The sequence below is a fragment of the Leuciscus leuciscus genome (assembly GCF_965113295.1).
Source record: "Leuciscus leuciscus genome assembly, chromosome: 14".
Lineage (NCBI taxonomy): Eukaryota > Metazoa > Chordata > Actinopteri > Cypriniformes > Leuciscidae > Leuciscus > Leuciscus leuciscus.
This window is the reverse complement of record NC_138738.1, coordinates 18453290-18479756: the sequence shown is the minus strand read 5'-3', so window position 1 is coordinate 18479756 and position 26467 is coordinate 18453290. Positions and strand designations below refer to the sequence as shown.

Sequence of the window (26467 nt, the reverse complement as noted above, 5' to 3'; positions counted from 1 at the left end):
AATGCTGTGCCACAATGACCACTCTGATGGAGCCCACCATTAACACGTTTTTGAGGGACGCCCCTCACCTTAAAAAATAAAATTCAATTACACCTGCCTCACCAGCCTGCTGTAGATAAACTTTCAGTGTTTCTTAAGGCACAGCTGGGTCTTGATGAAGAACTCATTTAAATGAGGTCTTATTAATCTAATTATAAGGCTGGCTCTTGGATTGAGAGATGTTTGAAGCTAAGAAAATGTGGACTAAGTGATGCCATTTTCACCGCTTCATAATCTAAGGTCTCTTTAGAGGAGCACTATTACCAGACTTCTCTCATGTCAAGCAAGCGCAGTCATCAAACATCCAGCCGAACGTGAACTCTAAAGAGCTCTAAAACAATCCTTTTCCCCTTGAAAGCAATGCACACTTAGAAAACACGACAGTGCGGTGACCTCTCTCACAGTACAATGCATTTGATCCTGATGTTTTCCAACTCAACTGATTCTGTTGTTCTAATGAGAAGCTTTTCCTGGCCTTTTAGCCATAATCTGTTTATTTTCCTTTCCGTCTGTATCGCCACACTTTGAACTTAAATCTCTGAACGGAACAGCGGCACAATATAAAAGCCAGATTAGAGTAAAAGCCAAAGCTGTCAACTTTGTCTTTACCGTTGTCAATCTGTCCAGATGTCATGTCGGGACATTTCCATAACCCTCTGCACAATGCAAAACCGACTTCGTGAACTAATCTGATGTATAAATAATCTTATATATCAAGCAAATAATAGATGGCTTAAGAGCAGCGAGCAATGGCCATTTCCTGGCCGTGGTTCATCGAGGGGTCTGCGCTTCCATACTCGCTTCCATTCACGCTATTGCTTTGTGTCCCTTGTCGCAGTGATCATTAGATTTAATTGAGAGCTGTCACGGAGGGTCAGCATCATTATGAGTCCGTAATCACTTCCCGTCCAGTCGTCTTCATGGCTGCATGCTGATTGGCTGACCCCCTCAGGATCTCGTCTCTGATTGGTTCACGTCTTTGATATTAGAAGTAAGGTGTAAAAGTGAAGGCTTTTCACATCAACACAGCTCAAGGACACTTAATTAAGCAAATCTGCCAGTGAACGTTTGATCTCATTTTTCGAATGGAGGGGGAATTTCATGGCTGCTAGTTCATTTAGTGATTTCTTCAACTCTCTCCATCTTTTCTGATCTTCCTCTCCTTCTCTTTCTCTTGCTGCGTCTCTCTCTCTAAATTGGGGAAAGGCTAAGCTGGATGATAGCTTGTGTTATTGCTGAGCTTGAGTGACAATTGACAGGGGGAGGATTATTCTCAACTGTTCAACCCCTACAGGCGGCTAAAGCCCCCTAGAAGGTCAATGATGGTTTCAGCTGTCAAATATTCAGCTTTCCTATGTTTGACGTTGTGCTCCCCCACCCGTCTCTCCTGTTTTCTGCTTCTAGAGGCCGTTTTTCTCCCTGACTCACATATCAACATTTGCGTTAGACCTCGTCAACACCTGCTCAAAATAACCTCTTCTAGGACATCATTAAGAAGCTCGCTGACCTCATATACACTTCATTCAGTCCCCTTTTGGCATTATTCCAATTTTGGCCCATTACCAAAATTTCAGGCCCTTTTTGGTCTTATACATGGCATTTCACTTTTAACATGTTTTAAACACACAATATTCAAAATTAATAAAAAGAAATGTTAAGTCCATCTTAAAGGTGCATTGTGTAATATTAAGAAGGATCTGTAGACAGAAATGCAATATAATATACATAACTATGTTTTCAGTGGTGTATAACCTTACATAATGAACCGTTCAAAAAAATATTATTATCATTATTCATTATTATTTTTTTTTATGACTTTTATATTGATACAAAAACTTTTAAAGTTTTTATTCATCAAATTATCCTGAAAAAAAATGTATCATGGTTTCAACAACAACATCAAAAAAATATATTAAGAAATGTTTCTTGAGCACCAAATCAGCATATTAGAATGATTTTTGAAAGATCATGTGACACTGGAGACTAATAGCTGCTGAAAATAGTTATTTAGAATTTATGTAATATTTTACAATAATTCTGTTCCCTTTCAAATGAGACACTATAAGGGAACGCCTCCAGCATGATCGGTGTCTGAAGCATGCATCTAAATGCGAAAATGTCATTGGGTGGTGACAACATGAGACGTCACTACCGGTGTGTGTAGTACACGTCCTCAATTTCTTTTGTCTTCAGGATCTGTTTGTTTGCTTACATGTGAAGGCAATCACTATGGATTACACTCAGAAAAGCATTTCAGGAAGTGTGTGCCTCCGTATCAGAGAACTTGTTCGGGAGTGATGGAGTCTAGAGAGCCCATTTTTTCCTTGGGTTTGACTGTAGAGCAGAAGCCTCCCCCTGAGACGGGTCTGGAAGTAGGGTCCTCCAGTCCCTGGTGAGCTCATTCGATCTCGAGAACCTGAGAGGGAGTGTCTTTTTCGCCCCAGTTTGCGAACCCTTATTTGTCGTAAGGCACCTTCGGGAGTGTTTTGAGTGTTGAGATCCTACAAAGACATTTGTTTCTGAGCAGTCGCAACTAGCACTCAGCACTCATTGATGGCAATGTCTTCATGGTTAAGTGGAAGTGGAATCCTTAATAGTAGGGCTCCCGACTCCCTAAGAAAGATAATGGTTTGATGATATGAATGGTCAGTTGAGCATTCATAATGGCTAGGCTAGTATTTTGCCTAGTATAGCCCCCTGTATGCTTCCTTGTGGTCTGCTGACCAAGGAAGGTTCAGAGCTCTTCTGGTCTCTGGACCCCAAGAGGAAGAGGTTTGTTCGCTCTGGGTTGCAAACTCCTCCTGTTGCACTTCACCGCTGAGATTGCTGGAGTCTAGAGACAGAATCATATTCCAGGTTTTACAGTGGCTGTAGGCTAGCCCTTAGCTCCCATTGGTCATCTAGGATGAGCATGGAGTAGAACCCTCTTGGTTATGGGCATATTTCCAGACAAGGTGCTCTGCTCCCTGTAGTGAGCTCATTCTGACTCTAGTAATCATTTCTCTTTAGAGGGTGGCACCAAATGCATAAGGCTTTCTGTGAGCCTCCTTGGTGAAACTTTCTTTAGGGTAGAGTGTTGATAGGTCTCCTCTCATTCTAGAGTCATCCTGCCGAGGCCTCTGCTCCCCAGAGCTCTGCATTGATAGGGATATCAAGTTAAATGGCTCTCTGAGAGCCTCCTTGATATGGCTATCCTTAGCATAGAGTAGGCCTCCTCTTGTTTTAGAGGGTCGACATGCAAGGCCTCCGCTCTTTGGAGATCTGTCTAGACGGTGGCACCAATGTGTATGGCTCTCTTGAGACTCCTTGGCTAGATGGTCTTTAGGGCAGCATGTTGTTAGGCCTCCTCTCATTTTATAGAGTCATCCTGCTGGGGCCTTTGCTCTCCAGAGCCTTGCCTGGATAACGGTCTTGAGTGTATGGCTTTCTCTGAACCTCCTTGATAGAGCTGTCAGTAGCATAGAGTGTGTTTTGGCCTTCTCTTAATTCGAAAGTCGTTATACTGACTGCCTCCACTCTTTAAAGCCCTGTCTAGACAGGCGACACCAGCATGTATGGCTCTTTGTGAGCCTCCCTGGTGAAGCTGTTGTGAGGGTAGAGTATGGTTAAGCCTCCTCTCATGAGGGTCATCATTCTGAGGCCTCCGCTCACCAGCAGTAAGTGGTTGAGCTAGAGTTCTCCCCTCACTGAGAGGGTCGTTATGCAGAGTCTCTGCTCCCCAGTGGCTGTATCTACAATCCGTTGTGAAAGGTTATCATTGGAGGCCTCCTCATGAAGTGCTGGATCTAGAGGTGCTGTGTGCAGACGGGTTGTAGGCCTTCGCTGCTGAGTTAGGTGGGATTAGTATAAGGGATAGTATTTTATGACCCGCAGAAGTGGCAGGTCAGGATTTATATTCTATTAATCCATGGCCATATTCCCTTTAAGGTGTTCATAACATGTAATACCAAGCACTTGAGCTGTTCATGGGCTAATACTTTTTGCTCAGCCCTGCAAGGAAGGCAGGAAGGATGTAAGCCAGGACTCTCCTTTTCAGTGTGTGTGTGTGCAGCTTGGGCTATAGCTGGAGGGAATAATTTCACTGACGGCCATTGGTGCGTACCTATAGGATGGGAAGAGTGACTCACGGTAGCTAGTTGTATGGAGTCTAAGCTGTTAGAGCATGCATCCCCTCAGCATGGCAGAGTGGGTATTTGTTCCCCAAAGTTGTCCCCGTAGTGTAAATACTGTTCATCACACTTGAAGAATAACCCCAGCACATGGTTAACTTGTATGGATGGTGATAGCTGTAACGATAATATCCTGTTATGTTCAGCTTTGTTTGCTTTGTTTATATTACCTGCCTGCCTGAGTTCTCATTACTCTCATTGGTTACTCATTGATTAGTCATTCTGTTCAGCTGTTTCCTAATTAGTTCCCTTTGTTTGTTCCATTTATTTAAGCCCTGTGTTTCCTATGTTTAGTTGTCTGGTATTGTCATTGTGAAGGTGATTGTTCTGTTCTTCTCATTCTTTCCTAGTTGGTGGATTATAATAAAGACTGTTTTGTTTACTAATCATTCATTGTAAACACCTTGCAATCACTGAGGGTGACAATAGCAAGGCATCTATGTGTCCATTACAGTGGTTGTGTAGTAGGTTAAATTCAGTGCTGTATACAAGGACACTGTCAAATACATACTTCCACAACATTGCAAAATAAATCATATGCTTTTTTTTTGCTAGTGTTGAGAAAACGCTTCTGAACATACAAGCAATCAACATTGACACAGAGAATCCTTTGTTTAAATGGGAACTTTTGTAGTCTGGCTATCACCAGACCAATCGAGCGATTTGTTTGCTAAACTAAAGAAGCCATTGAGCATTGTCGAGAGGTTAAAAGGAATTGGATTGGATTAAACCCGCCAATAGCGCACCCGGTGGATAAGCCAGTTTGTGATTGGTCCCCGCAAATTTGTAACAGAAGCAGGATAGAAGAATGTACAGGTTTCCAGCCTGAGCTGCAAGGCGAAATCAAATCGCCGGCAGATCGGGCTGGGTTTACCCACTCTAGAACTTTTGTATTTTCTAGTAAAAATATCTAGACTTAGCCTTTAAACAAGATTTAAACAAGGTTCCATGGCAAAACTGTTAATAAGACACAGAATAAAAAACAACAACAATTTTAAATGAGGTTTATACAAAAAACAAGAAAAACAATGTTCTAGTGGTGTGAGAAAAATGCACTTCATTGACTCTATCTAACTCTGATTATATCACCCAAAGATTATATTAGATCAAAATGAATACAACTCAATCTCAATACAGCTTTTGTCCTTAATAAATTGATGTGTTAATGATTTTTCACTTGACATACTTAGTGTGTGTGTGTTTGTTTGTTTGTTTGTTTGTTTAGAAACACTCACGTAATCGATAAGTAGGGAACAAAGCCTGCTCTTAAACAGACTGCATAGCAGGAAGTAAAAACAGAGCAGCAGTGTTTCAGTTGTTTTACACAAGTGGAGTTGCTCTGCCCTCCACGTGCACACACACTCACACACACACACACACACACACACACACACACACACACACACACACACACACACACACACACACACACACACACACACACACACTAGGTTTAATCTGTTCCTGGAGAGTAACTTCTCTTCAATGTTAGCTGCCAGCAAACAGCCGAATCAGCTCTCAGTGCTCCAAATTGTGCTGAACTCTCATAGCTCCGCTGCCCCTCATCAGAAATCTGGGAGATTTTGTCTGGATGAAAAAGCATTAATATAAGAAATAGAGGCAAAGTAAATAGCTAAAGATAAACAGGCCCCGTTGACACTCAGTAATTTGATTTGTCACCTTCTAGAAACACAGATGTTCTTGGTCTTGCCATGGTTCATTTTGAGCCCTGGAAGCACATGGGTCTAGTTCTTCGAAATGGCATCCCATGCTTCTGACCTTGTTCTTTATTCGCTTGTGAATTTGAAGAGTGACAAGCCATTAAACTGATTGACAGCAGGGTCAGTGTAGTTTAAGAGGTTCTGGCTACAGGACAATAACCTTCCCTTCCTACAGTACATTCAAGTTCAGTGTTAACAGAAAAAAATAAAACATTCAAGCTTACAAATACACCAGATGCTGACCATTACAACAAAAAGCCCTTATAAGCTGTGCAGTATTTCTGACCTTCTCATTACTTCTCTTTTGTGTAATTTTGGGGGTCTTCTCTAAAGAAGAACATTGAATGATTATAAACTAAAAGGTATACTTGAGTTTGCTGAAATAGCTAGCTAAAGGAAAACTCAAAACAAAAGCCAAATTTAGACTATCAGGGTGGCATGATAACAATGAATTCAGCTTAAAACTTCAGCTTTGTGTGAATATTCAGTTTTCATTGGCCCCACTATAAAATATTTTATCTATATTATATTTTTCATTAAATATGACATTTTCTTTACATTGTTGGTCTTCACTCAAAAATTAGTAAACATTTTTCCATATATTTTAAAAAATTCGCTAGAAATAATATTTATACCTTTGTATTAAATGTTATGTTTAAAAAAAAAGATTCAAAAAAAGAACATGATCTATGTGACAAATCAGCAGAATTTGCATCAACAATGTAGAATATATTACAGAAAATCAAAAAGGCATTGAAATTTATATAAAAGCATAATGAATGAAAACTAAGTGGCAATATAAAACAAGGCCACCTTTATTGCTGTCTCCTGTAAACAGCTGTGAAAGATTACATGTACTATAATTTATGCATTTGGCCGCACGTACTGTGCTCTGAGGGTGTACACTTTGCCAATATGTTTTCCCTGGGAGTTGAGCCCATCACATTCCCATTGTTAGTATCATGCTCTACATGAAGCGTTTGGTACTGCATAATGAAAAATACAGCATACACAGTATTTGGTTTACGTAATGTAACAATAATCAATGCTGGACTTTTATTCTTTAGAGCATCATTACCAATGTATTCATGCATTGGCTGCATGTGTTCTATATCTAAAATCTAGCCAATCTCAATAACACACTGCTAACAGTGTGAGTGTGGTCAGACTGTACATCATGTTGTGTTGTGCTTTGAATCTTAAATCAAGTTTTTTCTTTTTTTTTCTGATGGGGGTATTTATATTTATGTGCAACAGTGCTTTTCTATTTGTGTTGTAATGTAGGAGGTGTTCTAGTATACAAGCCTTCTAGAAAATCAACAAATCAGCCTTGTCATGTTAAACTCTTGTGAAATATGTTGTGGTGGATGGATGGATTGTTCAGTACCGGATGTATTCAAGGATTTAAGGAAATTGGAGAAGTTTGATGACACTTTGGACCTTCCTGTCTGTTTAGGAACTTTAGGAAGGAATCATTCTAGGAAAGAAGTTGAGTTTATTTGTAACTTCTGTGTTTTTTTGTTTTCTTTTGTGTGTGTGTGTTTTTTTTTAACATAATTTGGGGCAGATTAAATGTTGTGTAGATCCAACTTTCAATGAACTAGAGCTATTTATGGACACTTTGCTGACACCTTCTCACCTTGTCGGTGTTCCCATGCTCTAATTTAGCTGATCTCTCCAGTTAATGATACTCATACTCAAACCTTGTGACAGGTGATCAATTGCATTTTTTGGCACTGCATTTGTGGGATCTAAAATTGGTTGGTTATTGATGTAGCTATGGGTCTCCGGAGTTGGTCTCTGGTTGCTGAATGTTTGAAAGCGTAAAGGTTAAAGGACCAGTTTGACAGGGTGCTGGTAGGATGTCACTGAATCAGGTTTCACTTCTACCCCAACTTTCTCCTCTCTCTCTCTCTCTCTCTCTCTCTGTGGGGTGCTGTTCCCCAGATCCCTAATTCCTCCAGCCCACCCAAGACCTGTCCTTGCAACACTAAACCGTTCACCTTGTAAAAGTTTGCATATCATGTCCTTGTAAATCTCAAGTAACCCTTATTACGGTATTATGCAATCACCATATACATCGTAAAGTTGATCATCCGTGCCTGTATACTGTTTATATACAGTATACAATATATGGACAGAAGTATTGGGACACCTGACCATTACACCAACAGGGACTTGAATGACATTGCATTCTAATAGATATTAGATATCTACATAGATATTATTATGCAGTTAGTCCCGCCTAGCCAGACCTTCAGACTAAAGGCAGAAGGACACCATAGAAGCTTTCATTGGATAAAGACCAACCAGAGGCCGTCTGACTGACATGTAAAGCAACCAATCGCAGTTTGTTTTGTTCTGCCTCATGTTTATGGGCGTAAAAAGGTAAAGTCCAGGCGGACCATTAAAGAATGCAACACACTCCCGGACATCCTGTAGAATTCAACCAAACAGATGATGACTTGGAAAATCTTGAAGTCTTTCCAGTTAAGTTTGCCATATGCATCAGACGTTCAGCCAGCAGTCAGTGGATGTGACGTCTGAGGCTGACACTATAACAGCTTCCAATATTCTGGGAAGGCTTTCCACAAGATTTTGAAGTGTTTCTGTAGAAATTCTTGCCCATTCATCCAGTAGAGCATTTGTGAGGCCAGGCACTGATGTTGGATGTCCTTGTTACATTTGTTACATTACTTACTCTAGAAATAACAGTAAATGATGCATAATTACAAGCAACTACCCTAAACCAAACTCTAACCCTAATTAGCCTTATGTAACTACATGTTGTTAATTAATATTTCTACAAATGTTCAATTACACTGTAACAAGGACACCTTCTCTGGAAGTAAGGGTCTTAGCCCAACCCTTGAAAAACAGCCCCATACCATTATCACTACTCCTCCAAACATTACACTTGGCAGTCAGCCAGGTAACGTTCTCCTGTCATCTGCCACACCCAGACTCGCCCATCAGACTGCCAAACAGAGAAGCGTGATTTGTTACTTCACAAAGTGTCTACTGCTCCAGAGTCCAGTGGTGGCGTGCTTTACATCACATTACATCCAATGCTTGCCATTGTAGGTTGGTGATGTGAGGCTTGCATGCAGGCTGTTCGACCATGGAAACCCATTCCATGAAGCTCCCGCCACACAGTTTTTGTGCTGATATTAATGCCAGTGGAAGTTTGGAACTCTTCAGCTTTGGAATCAGCAGAGAGTTGGTGACTTTTACACACCATGCGCCTCAGCTCTAGATGACCCCGCTCTGTGACTTAAAGTGGTCTTCCACTTCATGGCTGAGTTGCTGTTGTTATTAAATGCTTCCACTTTCCAGTTATACCACTTACAGTTGACCATAGAATATCTAGCAGGGATGAAACTTCACAGACTAATTGCAAAGGTGGCATTCTATTACAGTACCACTCTTGAATTCACTGAGCTTTTCAGAGCAACTACTTTTTTTTCACAAATGTTTGTAAATGCAGACTGCATGGCTAGGTGCTTCATATTACAACCAGGACAGGTTTTTTTATGCCCTGTCTGTAAAAGACAGTGTGCTTTCCACATCAGGCTATAGATTCATAAAAGAACCCACACACTATAGGGAAAGTCATCAACAGATGCAATGGACTACCATAGAGGGAGAGGGAGAGAGAGAGAGAGAGAGAGAGAGAGAGAAGGGTGTGTGTGTGTGTGTGTGTGTGTGTGTGTGTGTGTGTGTGTGTGTGTGTGTGTGTGTGATAGATTTATTTGAAATCATTTAAATAAATAAAAAATAAGATAATTATATAATATTTAAATATACTATTATATATATATTTTTTAAATCCTTAAAGAAATTAATACTTCTATTTTAACAAGGATTAAATTGATCTAAAGCAGGGGGTTTTCAATTCCAGTCCTCACTTATATATTAATGTACTTTAATAAATAAATATAATATAGATTACCATACTTTCATTTAATATATACTGTAGATGTGTATAAAATCCATATAAATATTTATTTTATTTTATTTATATTGTAAAATATACATAATTAATTAATTAATTATACAATTCAAATAATCTAATCTGTCACATTCAAAAGCCCTGAACTGAATGATAAACGTATGTTTAATATAAAAATAAACGTAATTTGGCAACATGTCTTTTTTATCTTATTTACCCCATAATCATAGCTGACTTGTAACTGTCGCATTTTGCACACTTAACATCCGCGAACAGCCGCATACAAACGCATTGAAATCTCCCTTAAGATGGCGAAATACCCTTTTAAGTCCACTTTGCAGTGCACATATGGTTGAATGGAACCCACCCCTCAACTGAGCGTCAGATAAGAGAGACATACAAAATGTGCAGAGCGGGGAGACGCAAAGACTGGATTCGGGAACCCCTGATCTAAAGACTTTTCTATAAAATTCTATTTCAAATAAATTAGCTGTAAAAAGTATCACAGTTTCCACAAAAATATTAAGCAGCACAAATGTTTGATCATTTCTTATCAATGATAATAAGAAGAAATGTTTCATGAACAGCAAATAAGCATATTATAATGATTTCTGAAGGATCATGTGACACTGGAGACTGGAGTAATAAATGCTGCTAAATTCAGCTTTGCCATCACAGGAATAAAACAGAAAACAGACAAATTCAATTATAGTAATATTTCACAATATTACTATTTTACTGTATTTTTTATCAAATAAATGCAGTCTTGGTTAGCATGAGAGACTTCTTTCAAAAACATAAAAATCTTACCGATCGTACATTTTTTAATGGTGTATGTGCTTTTATTGTGTGTGTGTGTACGCATGTGTGTATTGTTTCATTTTCCTCTTTAACACTTCTATAAACTTGATATTCTGCTGCTGTGGGCTCGTTCCCATATCTGCTCTGTGAGAAGGAAACTCTGCTCCATATGGGCTGTTTGGAGGAAACTTGAGGTCAGTGTCTACACTGGCTAAGCGTGGATGTTTTGTCGAGGACCTAAACTGCTGACAACAGCGCTGCTTGTTTCATTTGTCAGAGTGGGCTCTCTGTATATCAGGCAGGCCGAGCCCAGCGCCGGCCGTTAATAATAAAGCACTGACACTCTTCTGCTCCACGGTCCTAGAGCGAGTAAATTACAGCTCAGATCAATACTTCACCATCTCTTTCTGAGAGAGAGAACGTTGCTCTGCCAATCAATCTGCATCTATATTGTGTGTTTTGTTTGTCAGCAATTTCAGAATGGACCACAATGAGACTTGTAATCAGTTACATTATTACATTCTGTTTGTTGTAGCCAAAGAAGTCCTTAGAGGAGCCAAGGAATTGCTATTGTTAAGTCAAGTTTATTATGAGTTGTTGGGAGAAGCTTGTTCATTTTTTCCTGTCAGTCACACCTGGCTTACGGTATAAAGTGGGATTTCACTGTTTGAGGCCACACTGAAAAATTGATTGTTTTACACTTAACTTATGAAAATTAATTAGAAAAGGATAATTGCATTGTAAAATATTTGATAATCTAAACAACTAGTGTAATAATCACAATCAATGTAATCATTTCAATAATTTACATACTGCATCATTTCCATCCAAACCAACAGTTTTGCCACTCATAAAGCTTTGTCAGGAGTTAGTGTGCTTGGTTACCAAATAGAAAAGTGTCAGTGAGGAGTATGTACAGTATGTGATGAAATGGGATGTGTTATGTGTAAAGAAAATAAAATCTAGGAAAATGTATCTTGTGAAAATAGACAATTAAATGATATTCTTACTTCTGAAAAATAACTACACTACAAAAGTTTGAGGTCAGCAAGATGTTTTAATGGTTTTGAAAAACATCTCTTATGCTCACAAAGGCTGGATTAATTTGATCAAAAATACAGTAAAACAGTAATATTGTGAAATATTACTACTGTTTTGTTTTTTGTTTTGTTTTTATAAAAAATTTTTTATAAGTACTGTATTTTATTTTATTTTTCTAAACTGTTTTAATTATTCTTATTTCTTTTTATTATTTTAATTTCTTCTATGTAAAGCACTTTGAATTGCCATTGTGTATGAAATGTGCTATATAAATAAACTTGCCTTGCCTTGCCTTACAGTTTAAAAGAACTGTTTTAAAATATATTAAAATATGATTTATACCTGTGATGGCAAAGCTGAATTTTCAGCATTATTACTCTTCAGTGTCACATGATTCTTCAGAAATCATACTAATGTGCTGATTTTCTTCTTAAGAAACATTTATTTACTGTCAATGTTAAAAAAAGTACTTTTTTTAGTTTTTTATGGAAATCATGATGTTTTTTCCAGGATTATTTGATGTATTTACTGTCGCTTTTGATCAGTTCAATGCTGTCTTACTGACACCAAACTTGTAATCAATTGTGTACATGACAGAATACTCCTGTGATGCATTTATGCACTGTTCAACATTGTTAGTTGTTAGTTACATTGTTTACTTCCCCACAAGATGAAAAGTGCCCATACTTGAAGAAACATTATATCCTTTTGGCCTCGTGTGATCAAGATTATTGTGTTTGGGTGTCTGGGTGTACTGTATGCTACTGTAAAAACAGTGCAAAACAGTGACCCCTGCTGAGCGGCATCTCTTACGACAGACTGTCACTTTCCAGCCCTCATCATGCTCTAGTTCCCCTCTGTGTTGCTGGACCGCACTGTTTAAATCCTTAGCCTCTCATAACATTCTGTATGTGTATAGGTGCATACGTGCATACAAGCATCGAGCTCATAGCATGAGTGTTTTGTCTGTGGAGCAGATAATTTGGCGTGCTGGTGTTTGGACAGGAGATAACCTTCAGACCCTCATTCAAATCATCTGTCATTTGCCTAGAGTTTGTTGCCAGTTGATGGGAAGGATTCTCGGCACTCTCTTCATGCCGAGCAAATGATAGGGAAGCCGGACCAGAGAATCACAAGGTTGAAGTGCAGGAGAGAGTCAGGACATTGATTTTTAGGTGTGAACCTGTGTAGATGTTCATTACGCTCCCCGCCAGTGTTTAAATATAAATAAATGGCACCTTTACTAAAGGCAAGAACAGCATAACGACCGGCAATTACAGCCACGCTGAAAGAACACGAGAGGATGTGTTCAAAGAAAATGTTTCGTTTTTTTGTGTAATTATAGGTAAAAAAAAAAATAAAAAAAAACGAGAGAACGGCTAACTGTCACTTATGCTTCCCTCTGTGTGTTGAACCCTCGATGAACATCTCTTATAACCCGTACGCTACCTCTCCGTGTGTCTCCCTCTTCCTCTAGCTGGCTTTCTTCTTCTAGGGCCGCTCTTAGCACTTCAGATTTGCTCTTATCTGTTAGCACGGAGATGTGTCAGTTTCCCAAAACCTGACCTACTTTTATACACACACACGCTCACCTCCGTCATGCAGCAGGAGAAGCATCATACATTACAAGCTACATACGTCAAGGCAAAAACCCGATTTTCTCTCAGCGTAGCGTTTTCATATGTTCTTCGTGTCAGTGCTAACTTCCAGTAGTGGAAGTACCTTGATCTTTCTTTTTAATTATTATCAATGGCATGTTTTTTTCTGTTCATACAGCTCTCCATCATCACAGTTTCTTTCTTCAGACTTGCCTGTTGTGTTTTTCCCTCTTACTTTTTAATTAGAGCTGAAAACAACATGACCCATTTATGCAGAGGCAAATGTATACTTTCTGCATGTGTTGGTATTTGTGTGTTTGCTAGCTCCTCTGTAGGTGGCCTTGAGCTTGTTTTTGCCTCTGTTGTGTTTTCTTTGCTTTCTCCTGCTCTTCAGTAGCCGACCGTCCTTTGCAGGTGCATTTTATTTATTTATTTTTTGCACATATTCACTTAATGCCTCATACCATAGAATGTGAGAGATATTTGTGGTATGTCCGCATTCCGCACGACTTCACATCGCCATTTACCCACACAAACACGCTGTACTATGATTCCAAGCAATGCAACTCATTGTAAACAAGGTCTAAATGGTAAATAAGATACTGAAACAATGCCATCGAATCTGCAAAATTCTTATGTTAAATTTGACTGTAAAGCATTTCAATCTTTGAAGGCATTTATATGCATTTATAAGGAGAATGGGACAGTATTTAAAGTGGGCCACTGAAAAGTGTATACGATAAAGAAAAGAAATAGTTTAAAACATGTTTATATTCTTGTTGGCTTCATGTGGTTTTGATAAAAATATATACAATTCTCAAGGAAAGTTTGGATTTAGTAGTGAAAATTAAAGACATTCTAGATTTACTTTGTTAAACCCTTAAAATTGCTCTCATTGTTTAGGAAAACACTGCCCTGGGTCCCTAAATTGGCATAATTCTCCATTTAACACAGCGTTTTATAACGGCAACAAGCTGTTTAATGTGGATGTGTATCTTGCTCATTCTCTCATGCACTGTCTCCCTCTCTCCTACAATCCCTGTCAATTTCTCATTCAACATCCGTGATCATGTTAAACACCAGGCATGAGCAAATAGAATGGAGGTGGCGCCTCTCATTATTGTAAAGGCCCATCTCTTTTTAATCCTCACACAGATGGGTTATAGTGAGAGATGAAGGAATTTGTCTGCCCTCATGTATCATGACCGTTGGGGATGGGGGGAATTTAACATTTAATTGTAGAATTTCTTTGTCCAGATATATGCTCAGTGATGCACTAAGTATAAGTTTTGTGTTCAGTTTCATCAATAACAGAAGCCAACAAGTTTCATTTTAGTTGTCCAAAGAAGAATATCCCCCTTTCCAATTTATCTAGAGGGTAATTTTTTGTGCTTGGCAACCCACTAGCAGAAGGCACACCGAAAAAAAAAAAGGAAGGTAGAAAGTTTTTTGTTGCATTCGTTTCCTGCTTATAAATATGCTGTCATGGAGAGCTATAGAGAATGAGAGAAAGTGATGTTCAGCGGAGAGTAAAAGCAGTTTGGAGCAGAAGGTGGGGGTTTGGGGTTGGTGTTTAGCCCATGGCCCCACTGAGAATGCTCCCTGTGGGGGGCAGCAGGTGAACACACACCAGCAATGTGGTGTCTAATGGTTCCTGACAGAATGCCGATAACCCAGCGTGAGAGTCGAGGTTTATAGCCTCTGACTGAGTCTTCTCCTCATCCCTACCTTCTTTTCCTTCACCTGTGCCCCCCTCTGGCACACCACCAAGTCATTATACGTCCCCGTTCTACTTCTGCTCAAATCCAAACAGCCATTATTCTATCAGACACCATACATTTTGATGGATTTTCCTCACTGAAACAATAAGTAGCTGATTACATCTCAGTAAAGCACATCAAAGAGACATTTATTTATTTTTTACTCACTTGAGTTGTTCCAAATCCGTATTATTATTATTTTTATTTTTTTTATTATGTCTTCTGCAGAACACAAAAGATAATATTTAAAGAAACTTTCAGCTGTACTTGTCCATTCAATGATAGTCAATGAGGTCCAAAAGATTTAAGCTCCCAAAGTAATTCATACAACTGCAAGTGTATCACTTTGTTTGTTGAACAGGGTAAAATGTACACTTCTGGTCAAAAGTTTGGGGTCAGTAAGATTTTACATTTGAATTGTTATTACAATTTGATAATTGTTTACTGTTTTAATATACAGTACTTTAAAATGTAATTTACCTGTATTCATGTGATGGCAAAGTACATTTTTAACAGCCATTACTCCAGTCTTCAGTGTCACATGATCCTTCAGAAATCATTCTAATTTAATAGAAAGTTCAAAATAATATTTTTAATGGATTTTTGTAACATTATAAATGTCGTTCCTGTCACTTTTGTTCAATTTAATGTGTCCTTGGTGACAGTTGGTTAAAAAATTCCAACATTTTAACCATAGTGTAAGTGATTATTCATTTTCAAATCAATTCAAAACGTCAGTCAACTCATGATTACAGATCAAATATGGTGACACGTCAATAATGACAAGCCTTAGTGGTTTTTGTATTATGACGTTCTGTGTGAAAGGAGGAAGGCTTAAGGAAGGTGTACCACAATTTTGCCAGAGTGTATGTGTTTTCATCCTACATAATTAAAACAAAGATTTCCAGTCAGCTCTTATTAATGGGGGGATTACAGGGTTGCCAGAGGAAACATTCATTGGGTATCTCTTTTCTTTAGAGAACAGTCAGTGTCCGATACTAGCCAGGGAAATCACACCTCTCAGAGGCACATGGATATCACAATCATTTGTTCCTTTTGGAAGAAAAGGAGGAAATGGCTCTTCAGGGAATCATTTTCATTGAATAGAACAGTGATCTCATGCTCGCAGAAATGCAAACCCTAACCGTGTTCTTGAAATGCCAGCACACAGTGCTCTTTGAGCTTGTGGGAGATGTGCTTTTACACTCAAGTGAGTATTTCATCCCACAGCATTAAGTGGCAGTACTGGAAGGCTTTATTCAGCAATTTTTTGTTCAGAAGTCTGTTTACATATTTCTGGCCTCTTTACCACTCTCTGTCTATTACTCTGTCTTCCTCTCCTGTCTTGATTTTTGAATGACTCAGGCAGATGAAAGACTGTTAGATGTTTAGATGTTAATCCACTAAATGGATAAAGTGATGCACTTTTGTGCATTGTACTTCAATGAAAAAACGTCAATGTCTGTACACCTTTTTCAGCTACTAAATTCAATGAAATTTCAGTCACTGGCCACAATTGCATGCACATCATTTCCTGATTGAGGTCCATATCCTGGTTAAGTCTTTAATCTGAAAAAAATATGTTTACACAGCTACTGGAATATTCAGCATATATTTTTTAATTGATTTTGCTTCTTTTAAGTAGCCTAATCGCCATGTCTTTAACAATAATGCAGATGAGTACTGTAAAACTTCAAAATAAATGAATACTTCCACAAAAATATTAAGCAGCACAACTGTTTTTAACTGTGATAATCAGAAATTAGCATATTAGAATGATTTCTGAAGGATTAGGTGACATTGGAGACTGTAGTAATGGCTGCTGAAAATTCAGCTTTGCCGTCACATCAATATTTAATGAATAATTTTTAAATATATTCAAATAGAAACCAATTAGTTTAAATTATAATAATATTTCACAAATTACTGTATTTTTGATCAAATAAATAAGCCTTGCTGAGCATAAGAGACTTGTTTCAAAGACATTAAAAAAACAAAAAAAACATTTGAACTGTAGTGTACAGTACTTTTGTTTGAACATGCACAGAAAAAAAAGAAAGAAAAAAACTTCAGTTCTGTAGGATATTCTTAACAAGGATGTTAACGTGATGAAAATGTTTGATTTAATACTTCACGGTGTCACAGTCATCTGCAACCTCTGCAACCTTGCACTCAGAACTGCACAGTAGGAAGATGGATCTATATGTTTTTCCTCAGTAATTTTCAATAAACTCTCCAGATATATCTTATTTAATATGAAAATGTTTGTTTTTTTGCAACGGGATTCTTTGATTTATAATGTCTTCATTCATTAGAATCACACATGAAAAGGCCAAGATATCCAATTCCTCCTCCCTAAGCATTGTTTTTCTACAATGCTAAATATAATGCTAATGTTAACATATATAAAGAACAGTTTATTATACAAGTCATAAGGAGAGATAATTACATACGGCACTCTTTTTAATTAGTTGTTTCTCTGCCCACAACAATCCACTGTGCCCACTCAGACTGTTAAATTACATGTCAAATTGTCATAAAACACATGGAGCGATTGCGAGACTCAAATATGAATCTACAGTACACACATCATAGTTCTTGAAAACATTGAGGCCCCTCATTCTGTGAAGGGGATCTGGGTCCACCTGGATACTCAGACACAGGTTAACAAATAGATCTGCAGAAAGTTGTCTGAGCACTCCTAGATTGTTTGCATCCATCCACAATATTCTGTATCCATATACAGGTAATTAACCCCCAACATAATAATTAGCTGTCTGCAGGAAGTGGAGATATGCTGAATTAAAAGTTTTTTTTGTGTGTGTGGGCTTTCGGCACATGAAAGTTTTCATCAGTTTCCCCCCCTGTGTGAGATGCAGTCATCGGCTCTGTATCGTTCTGACAGAACGTGTCTCACAGGCCCTGACAGGTGCAGGAACTTGAGACATGAAATAGAACGGCAATAGAGCTTGCCATAGAGGACGGAACTGCATGAGTGAACAACTTCAATGTTGATAAAGTTGTTACTAAACTGAGGCAGAACGAGTGTTTTGTGTCTGTTGGTCAGAGGGAGGAAACCAAAGGTTGTGATTTTGTGAATGTAATTGGTGCTTTTATCTACACCCTTCTTATATTGGGATATCCTGTGCTAACACCAACGCCAGAAGCATCCAGACCTCTGGCTCCTTTTATCTTTATCCCCGGTGATTTGCAGAACTGTGTTTTTTTGTAATTGAACAGAGTTGTTGATGTATTTGTTGGAGTGGTTTCCTGTTTGACCTCATTTTGCCCTGGTAAATGGTCATTGTGTGATCTTTAATGGTTTTGGATGGAAAACCTCTGACATTTGGTTAAAACTCTGGATGTGTGTTTGTTAGTCTGTCTGTCTGTCTGTCTGTGGATTACCTGGCTTGATCGTTTCCCTTCCAAAGAGGCGGTTTTGATCATCCAGTTATTCCGTGGTTAAATGAAACTGGGGAAAAAAAGAGGCATGATAAGCTGGGTTGTATGTATCTGAGCCCAAATTAAAGCTGTAATATGTCATTTCTAAACTACTAGTAGATCAGATCTTCATGACATCTTCAACAGATGTGATTTTTACATGGCAATTCATTTGTTTGTTTTTTAAAAAGGCACAAAGAGTAAATTGTATCTCTTAACGTGATTTGTAATATGTGTTTTATTAATCCTAATTCTAATCCATCATTGACTCAAGTAACAGTTTGACTAAGTTTGTTACTATTATAAGTAACATTCTCAAACACTTTCATTTGTATAGTGCAGCTCACCACACTGCAAGATCTACAAATACAAACAAATACAACACTCCAGCTCTGCTCTTTTGGCAATAACAGTAGAGGAACAACCTGTCAATTAAAAATGAGCTGTAGATGAAGTTAATGAATTTCATCATCATGATAAGATTCTAGGTGTTTGAGTGCATCAAGAGAGTGTAGTTGTCACAGCCTTCACTTTAACTACTGAAATCTCAGCAACAGTCTTGAAGTCTGAGTTATTTGTTTGGCTGATGATCTCGTTAGGCTGGTGATCCTTCTAATTAAGAGATGTGTGATCCATGAAAACCTGTTGCATCAGCTCATTTAATTAGCCTGGTGTTATCTTGTTATCGTAAATGTCAACGTGTTCTGTATAATGTTTGTGAGATTTGTGCTCTTATACATTTTGCCTACACGCTGATTATTGTGTGATTGAGAGTGTATGTCTAACCGTGGTGTGTTGTGTTTTAGGGTCGTCCTGAGGAGGAACTGGAGCGCCTGACTAAGAAGATGCTGTATGACATGGACAACCCCCCCACTGAGGAGTATTTTGGTACGTGACCAGTGCACATTGATTTCTCTGTCAGCTAAACCTCAAAATTATTCTTATTTTTATGCATTTCAAATACAATAGTCCTAAGAAAAGTTCACTTTTTGGTTGTAAAACTTCAGTAAAAACATGTTCACACTCACAGTTAATGTGATAAACTTCACCTCTGGTTGAGGAGATCTGCCTTTTTACAGCCTTTAAAACACGTAGCGAAATTACAGAAATAAAGCAAACCCTGCAAAAGCCCCTTTGGCGCAAACTCTCGCTGTAGGTTGAGCTGGAAAGAGATTGACGGATCTGAGAGGACCACTCTCAGGGGCTGTTTACACAACACCGTTTTAAACTAACAACGTAAAACTTTTTTTATGTGTTTTATCCGTTCGATTACATGACAATGACGTTTTTGGGTGCCTGAAAACGCAATGTTTTGAAAACGGGTTTCAAAGTGCAAGTTTTTGAAAAGGGTCTCCGTGTAAACTACGAAAAAGCAGATCTCTGAAGACGATGACGTCATACACGTGTATTATGCGTTCAGTCTATAGTGTTTCATCACCATCTAATGGCCTGGCAGCAGAATAAAGGGTTTTTAGTTGTTTTCACGGATCCGTGTGAATGGGGATCGTTTTGACAATGGTGTAGTCTGCACGCAAAAAACTCAAAGGAAAAACTTCACCATTTTAAGCATATCATTGTCGTGTAAACGTACCCTCAATGTTTAGATGGTGCCGGGGCGCTCAATGTTTACACTTTTGGGGAGATAAACCCATGAATGGGATACTAATAGCAGTCAATGAATAATAAACTGGGTTAAAAGAATGTATTTTAACATAAAAATCTTGCATACTTTACAAAATAACCAGTTATAATTAATCCATTGCAAAACTGACTAACTTAAGTGTCCAAATACTTTTTAGGGTCACTATATACTTACAGTATGAGAGGTAAGTTTGTGTGCAGCATGCATAACATTGCATATGTCTTCTTGGCCACATTGACCTTTATTCTGTGTCCTTGACATGAAGACACAAGCAAATATTAGTTATTGTCTTTTTGGGAAGCAGGTGTAGACCACGGGTGGCCAGTCCTGTTCCTGGATATCTATGCTGTGTCCGAAATCGCATACTATTTAGTAGTATTACATCCTCTATGTTGTCACTGTCCTGTGACATACGGTGTCAGTTGCGTCGCTCCACCTCCATTCACAAATTCTCTCCTGTGGCCTCATGGGTTGGTAAAGTGTCCATCAAATGCGCATTCAGAATCTCACTGGAAGCAGAAGGTAGTCCGGGTTTTTTTCGCCTACTATTTTATGAATACTTTGAATTCGGGCATACTACTCGGCTCACGCCTACTGTATAGTATAGAAGTTGGCCTTTAGAGCTGGAACTGAAGGTTGCAGGACGGCAGATTTCCAGGAACAGGACTGGGCACCCCTGGTGAAAGTAGACGATTTGTTGCTTTGCAGAAGTGGGAGTAACCGTAAAGTGTGTGATGGAGTGTGTGTGCTTTGCTGTATTCACATTCATTTCTCCACCCCCAGCAGTCTGAGTTTCCCCTTTTTTACCGTAAGTGGCAGAAGACATTCCCTGCACTTCTTCCCATCAGCTCTTACTGTCAACTTCTACTTTCACTCTGTAGTGGGGAAACGGAGCCTTCCACATTTACTTCCTCCACTGTCTGAGAGGCCAAATTTCATAATATATAAATACACATTTTTAATATAAATATTATTTTAATTGAATAATTTAAACTTTCAAGTCGTCTTTAATTATATGGTACTTTATATACAAATTGTTTCAAAGCAGCTTTACAGTGATAAACAGGAAAATATTGATCAATGATGCAGACAGAATTCAGTTCTGCTGTAATGCAGCTCTAGAAAAAAGAAAATAGTGCCATTATTCAGCTGAAGTCAGTTCAATGTTGATTCAGTTTGGTTTAATAAGTTTATTTTAAAATGTTTATTTATTTATTTGTGAATACACTACTGTTCAAAAGCATTTTTATTTTCTTTGCATTTATTGATTAAAAAAAAATCAGTTAAAAAATTATATTGTGAAATATTATTAAAACATTAAATTTTTCAATCAATTATCAATGTTGGAAACCATGGTACTTTTTATTTCTAATAATGTATTTACTGTAACCTTTCTTCAATTTAATGCATCCTCTTTAAAAACAATAAATACAAAATCTTACTGACCCAAAAGGTTTTAACTGTAGAGTATATGTGCATAATATAGTATATGAACATAATTTATACATTTAATATAACCTTTTTTTTTCTTTTATAATAAAATACCTTCCTTTTAAAATATTTAAATTATATGATATATAAATATGATTGTATATGGTTATATCATATTTCCTTATTGATGTGAAAGCCCCTAACCTCACAACCCTGACCTGTTTTCAGGCATGGCAACAAAAGCTTTGGCATCCTATTTTTCTATATTGACACACGCTTTCATTTCAAAGCACTTAAGTCCCCTGTATGTAAAAAGTTGGTTTGCATTAAGCAAGGTTTAAGGGTTAAAAGAAATAAGAGAGAGGCCTGATGTGTCCTGCTTTCATCAGTGCATGTGTCAGCAGAGAGTGGCCCGGAGTAAACGCGTGCCACAAGTGCACATTGCATGGTCACACGCACACACACATATATGCGCAGTGTTTGCAAACTGCCTTAATGGCTAGAGGGAGGTTAAATGTAGGCTAGTCAGCCTGTAAATGGGTCTGCAGTGAACCCAGGTCAGCCAGGCATGCCCAGTCACTGAGAATGTCACACACAGCCACAGCATCTAGCCAAGAGCACAGCACTCCTGGGATTACAGAGATGGGCTAAAATAGGAAGAAATCCAGTGGTGTGATGAGGTTAAAGAATGTAAAAGAGCGAGAGAAAGAGGCTGCATTGAATGTGAAGGTAAAAGACCCCATGAAATTGTGGCTTTTAGTTTATATCTGTTAGCTTAGAGGAGGCCATCTATATTGCAGTGTACTCCTAAACGTTGATAAAAACAACTTTTAGCAGATATACAGAATCAAAATCTCTACTGGAATAATGGACCAGAAGGCACTTTCTCTTGTACAGTATGTACTGTTTGTAATCATTAGAAACACTACACATGTTTTGTTGTTAGAAGTATTAGATATTTTAAACCAGAGGTTTTCAAATCTGTCCTTAAGCACCCCCAGCACTGCACATTTTGTATAACCACTGTCAGTCCAAATCTGATTTTTGTGCATATCTGATTGGAATCCGATAATATTTAGCAAATATGAATACCAAAAAAAATGAAATCGTTTTGAGCTACATTCACGTATTCATTTACGTAAAACGTAAACATAAAAAAAAAAGAAAAGAAAAAAAGACCAAATAATAGAGACATGTTGAATTTTGATACCGGCAGAGACAACAGCACGGAATAAAGCTGTGCATACCAGCCTCCTGCGTTTCTGCTGCTTCCTTAGAAGACGTAGTAGTCCTGTGCAGTGGCTGTACATTGTCATGTTGTAAATAAGAAAACTTCTGTATTGAAAACCCCTATATGTTGCTGCTACTGTTGTTGTTGTTTTTGGCTTATGCCTACTAACGCGACGTCGTTGCCATAGAAGCCAGATATTGCCATAGAATGCAGATATTCTGGAAAAACAAAGAGTGCCGCAGGACACACAAATCAGAACCGAACAGTTGCAATACATAGTGTGGACAATCAATAATTTAGATCAGATTCCAGTCGGATAAACAATTAATTGGATTTTGGACTGACAGAACATAGCCCATGTCTCCTTTATCTGACACACCCAATTCAGGGCTGTGTCTGAAATGTCCGAAATCAACAATCAACTCCTATACCCTAAAAAAGGGCACTATTTGAGGGGACAGCTATTTATAGTGGTGTCCAAAACTATATGTTTTCAATCCCACAATGCACTGCAATGAGTATACAACTAATGTACACTCAATGGCTAGAGAATTCCCTTAATGCACAGTCGCGCGCCGATTCCGCCGAATGAATTATCATGTCTCGCCAGAAGATGGCGCTCGCAGGTGAACCATTTTCCAAACCACTTGTCCAATGTGGCTACAGCGTAATATCATACAGTTATACATTCCTTTTTAATTGATTATTAAATAATTTAATGAAGGTTTATATGTAGTTTCCATGTCAGAGTTCAAGATACATTTTTTCAATTACCACTGGAGCTGCCAGTCAAATGATTTTTAAACAGCAAGTACAAGCTATGCTGCAGCCCTTCCGGCGTACTCACTGTCCAAATTCGCTCACTCGTTTTCATTCACTCCCTCAAATGAACGATAATAAGTGGCCTAATATAGGGAATAGGTCTCAGACACAGCCCAGGTCTTGCAGTCTCTACTAATGAGCTGATGAGTTGAATCAGGTGTGTTAGATGAGAGAAACATACAGGACAGGTTTGAAAACTGCGTCAGAGAATGTCTAATATGGCGAGAAGTTTCACTCTCACTACACTTCCGGCTTCTGAACTGGTTGCAGTTCCACTCTGATTCCATATGAGGGCGCTCACAGGACGAGTGCAGAATGAATGGAGGTCAATGGCGGTATACCCCTCAAAATCCACTTTTCTCAGGATATAATTTTTTGTCTAGTAATTTGAATGTTGTATTCGAAAGGAGATGCAAAGAAATTACACATTGCTGGGTGTTAGATTTTTTAGAGTCACTTATTTGATTTAAAAAAGTCTTTCAAAATGTCAATGACGTCAGAATGCTGACGTCATTAGCAGAATGCTAGCGTGTTATGGGCAACAACAACTCAACCTGTAAGAAATCAAAACGACATAAGTACTCGTTCATTCAACTTTCGACCTAAAACCCATGTTGAACTTGCAAAATCTACAATCACATCTGAGATTTCTCAACGGCAATCGGGTGAAAGAGACAAATTTAGCCGTCTAGCCCCATTGACTCCCATTCATTTTGCACTCATGGCGAGCGCCCCCAGTGGAACTCTGGTGGTACTACAACCAAAATTCGGTACAATAGGGCTTAATAGGGAGTGGACAGGCTCTCCGTAGACGGGCTCTGACTGCGTGTTAAATATTTTTGATTGTGTTAAACTGACAAAAAATGTATCACAAAATGAATGCATTCATTTTGACAGCTCTACATATAAGATAATATAATAAAGTAAAATGAAATGAAATAAAATAAAATAGATATTTATTGCTGCATGCCACATTATTGCCACAGGGCATTTTATTGTATTTAAGGTTAAGCATCCCCTTTTATTACAAAAGAGAAAAAGAACAGATTTCCGTAAAAGGAGCTCAATATTTATCCAACTGAAAGTTTTCTATAATGTCCACTCTTACTGCCACCTATTAGCAATAGCAAGTAGCAAATCGTATTTTTTACCAGACTGTGATGCAAATTTGATGCCCTTTTACAAAGTCTTGATTTTGTTTTTGGGGTCAACTAGAATAGGTTTTACTTGAATGTTCAAAAAACTATTTTACATTGTTTCAGCTCTCTTCCCATGATTCTGTCAGTAACGCTTTGTTTAGAGTCTGTCTCTATTAAGCGCCTCCTTCCAAAAAGCATAATGTGCTCTGGTTTTTCAGCTGGACCATTGTGCTGTGATTGGTCAACTGCTTTGAGCGTGTTTTTGGAAATATCACACCCCTTACTATAACCGCATGTTTCAACACACAACTAATGCAACTCAACTAGGCATCGGCCCTTTTTTCTTTTCTTTTCTTTTCTTTTCTTTTCTTTTCTTTTCTTTTCTTTTCTTTTCTTTTCTTTTTTCTTCTTATGTCTTGGACGTGAATTATTTAAATGAGGAATATTGTGACATACATTCCTGGAAGGAAACTCAAGACTACAATTGAGGTGTTTCAGGGAGTTTAGAAATGGTGCTTACTGACATAGGGCCCTATCTTACAAGCGCGATGCAAGTGTTTTTTGCTAGTTTCAGTCCGACACAGTTATCATTTTCACATCCTGCGCCACGTTGTTTAAATAGCAAATGCATTTGCGCCCATTTGTGCACCCATGGGCGTGCTGCTCTGAAAACTAGGTGTGTTCTGGCGCATTGTTGGTGCATTGCTATTTTGAGGCGACAGAAATAGACTGCGCTCTTTAAATGACAAAAAAAATATTGCGCCATTGACTTTAGACCAGGTTTCAGTTGGTCAATAGCGCAATATTTTTTTTTTGTCATTTAAAGAGCGCGTTAGTAATGTGCGCCTATAGGCGAGTCCACAACGCACGTACACTCTGCTTATTAAACACCAGGGACGCACAGCAGCACACAAACATGACAAATATTAAAATGAAAAGGATTACATTGTAAAAGATTATTATTGTGTACATGAAGATATGGTGGAATCCGGCTTGTCTCGTAGATGATCTGCTTGCGCACTTTTACCTTGTGCATGAGCAGTTCCGTTTGGGCCCTGGAGACGCGTTCGGTCTTTCCACTATTAAATTCCGTCATGTAAATAGCGAATCTGCCATGGCGCGAGCGCAACTGGCATTTAAAGGGAATGGGAGATGAGAGACTGATTGGTTTAACGCACGTAAATCCCAAAACACACCCATTACTCATTAAGAGAATAGGGACAAGCCTTTTAGACCATGCGCCTGGTCCGCCAACCATTTTTCCCGTCGTTAAACTAGCAAAAGTGGATTCGGACACGCCCTAAGTGAACTTGCGCCCTGTGCTTTAGACCATGCGCTTAGATTGTTAAAATAGGGCCCATAGAGACTAACTCCCTTTCGAGTGGACTTTGTGCTTTGTATCTTTGCAAACCTTTTTCATGCTCAAATAGCAACACACTAAAGAAAATTTAAAATGTATTAAAAAAATTATAATAAAAAAGCATAACAGGTCCTCTTTAAAACAGCCCTTTGATTTATCCCAGCCCAGCGTCCTATTTCAATAGAAATATGTCAAAAAGAAGCAAACTGTCAACTAATTCATGGGGTCAAAAACCTATTGCAGAGATAAAGAGATTGCTTCCTTTCTTACATTTCATTTCTGCCTGTCTTCCCCACAAATCTCCTTCCCTTAAGATTTAT

At 38.4% G+C, this 26467-nt stretch overlaps 1 protein-coding gene and 1 long non-coding RNA gene across 4 annotated transcripts in view; one reads left to right on the top strand and one right to left on the bottom strand.

The window, feature by feature from the left end:
* Positions 1-26467, top strand: part of lpp (LIM domain containing preferred translocation partner in lipoma) — a 192281-nt gene that overhangs the window by 125040 nt on the left and 40774 nt on the right. For all 3 annotated transcript variants that reach the window (XM_082190220.1, XM_082190218.1, XM_082190219.1), the window contains one exon: positions 19329-19410. In XM_082190220.1, coding sequence (XP_082046346.1) covers positions 19329-19410 — 82 coding nt within the window. The remainder of the gene's footprint in view (positions 1-19328; positions 19411-26467) is intronic.
* LOC309514097 lies at positions 22628-23845 on the bottom strand. The gene is made up of 2 exons (XR_014211605.1): positions 22996-23845; positions 22628-22955 (listed from the first exon to the last, which is right to left on the bottom strand). It is a non-coding gene; the product is annotated as an uncharacterized lncRNA (long non-coding RNA).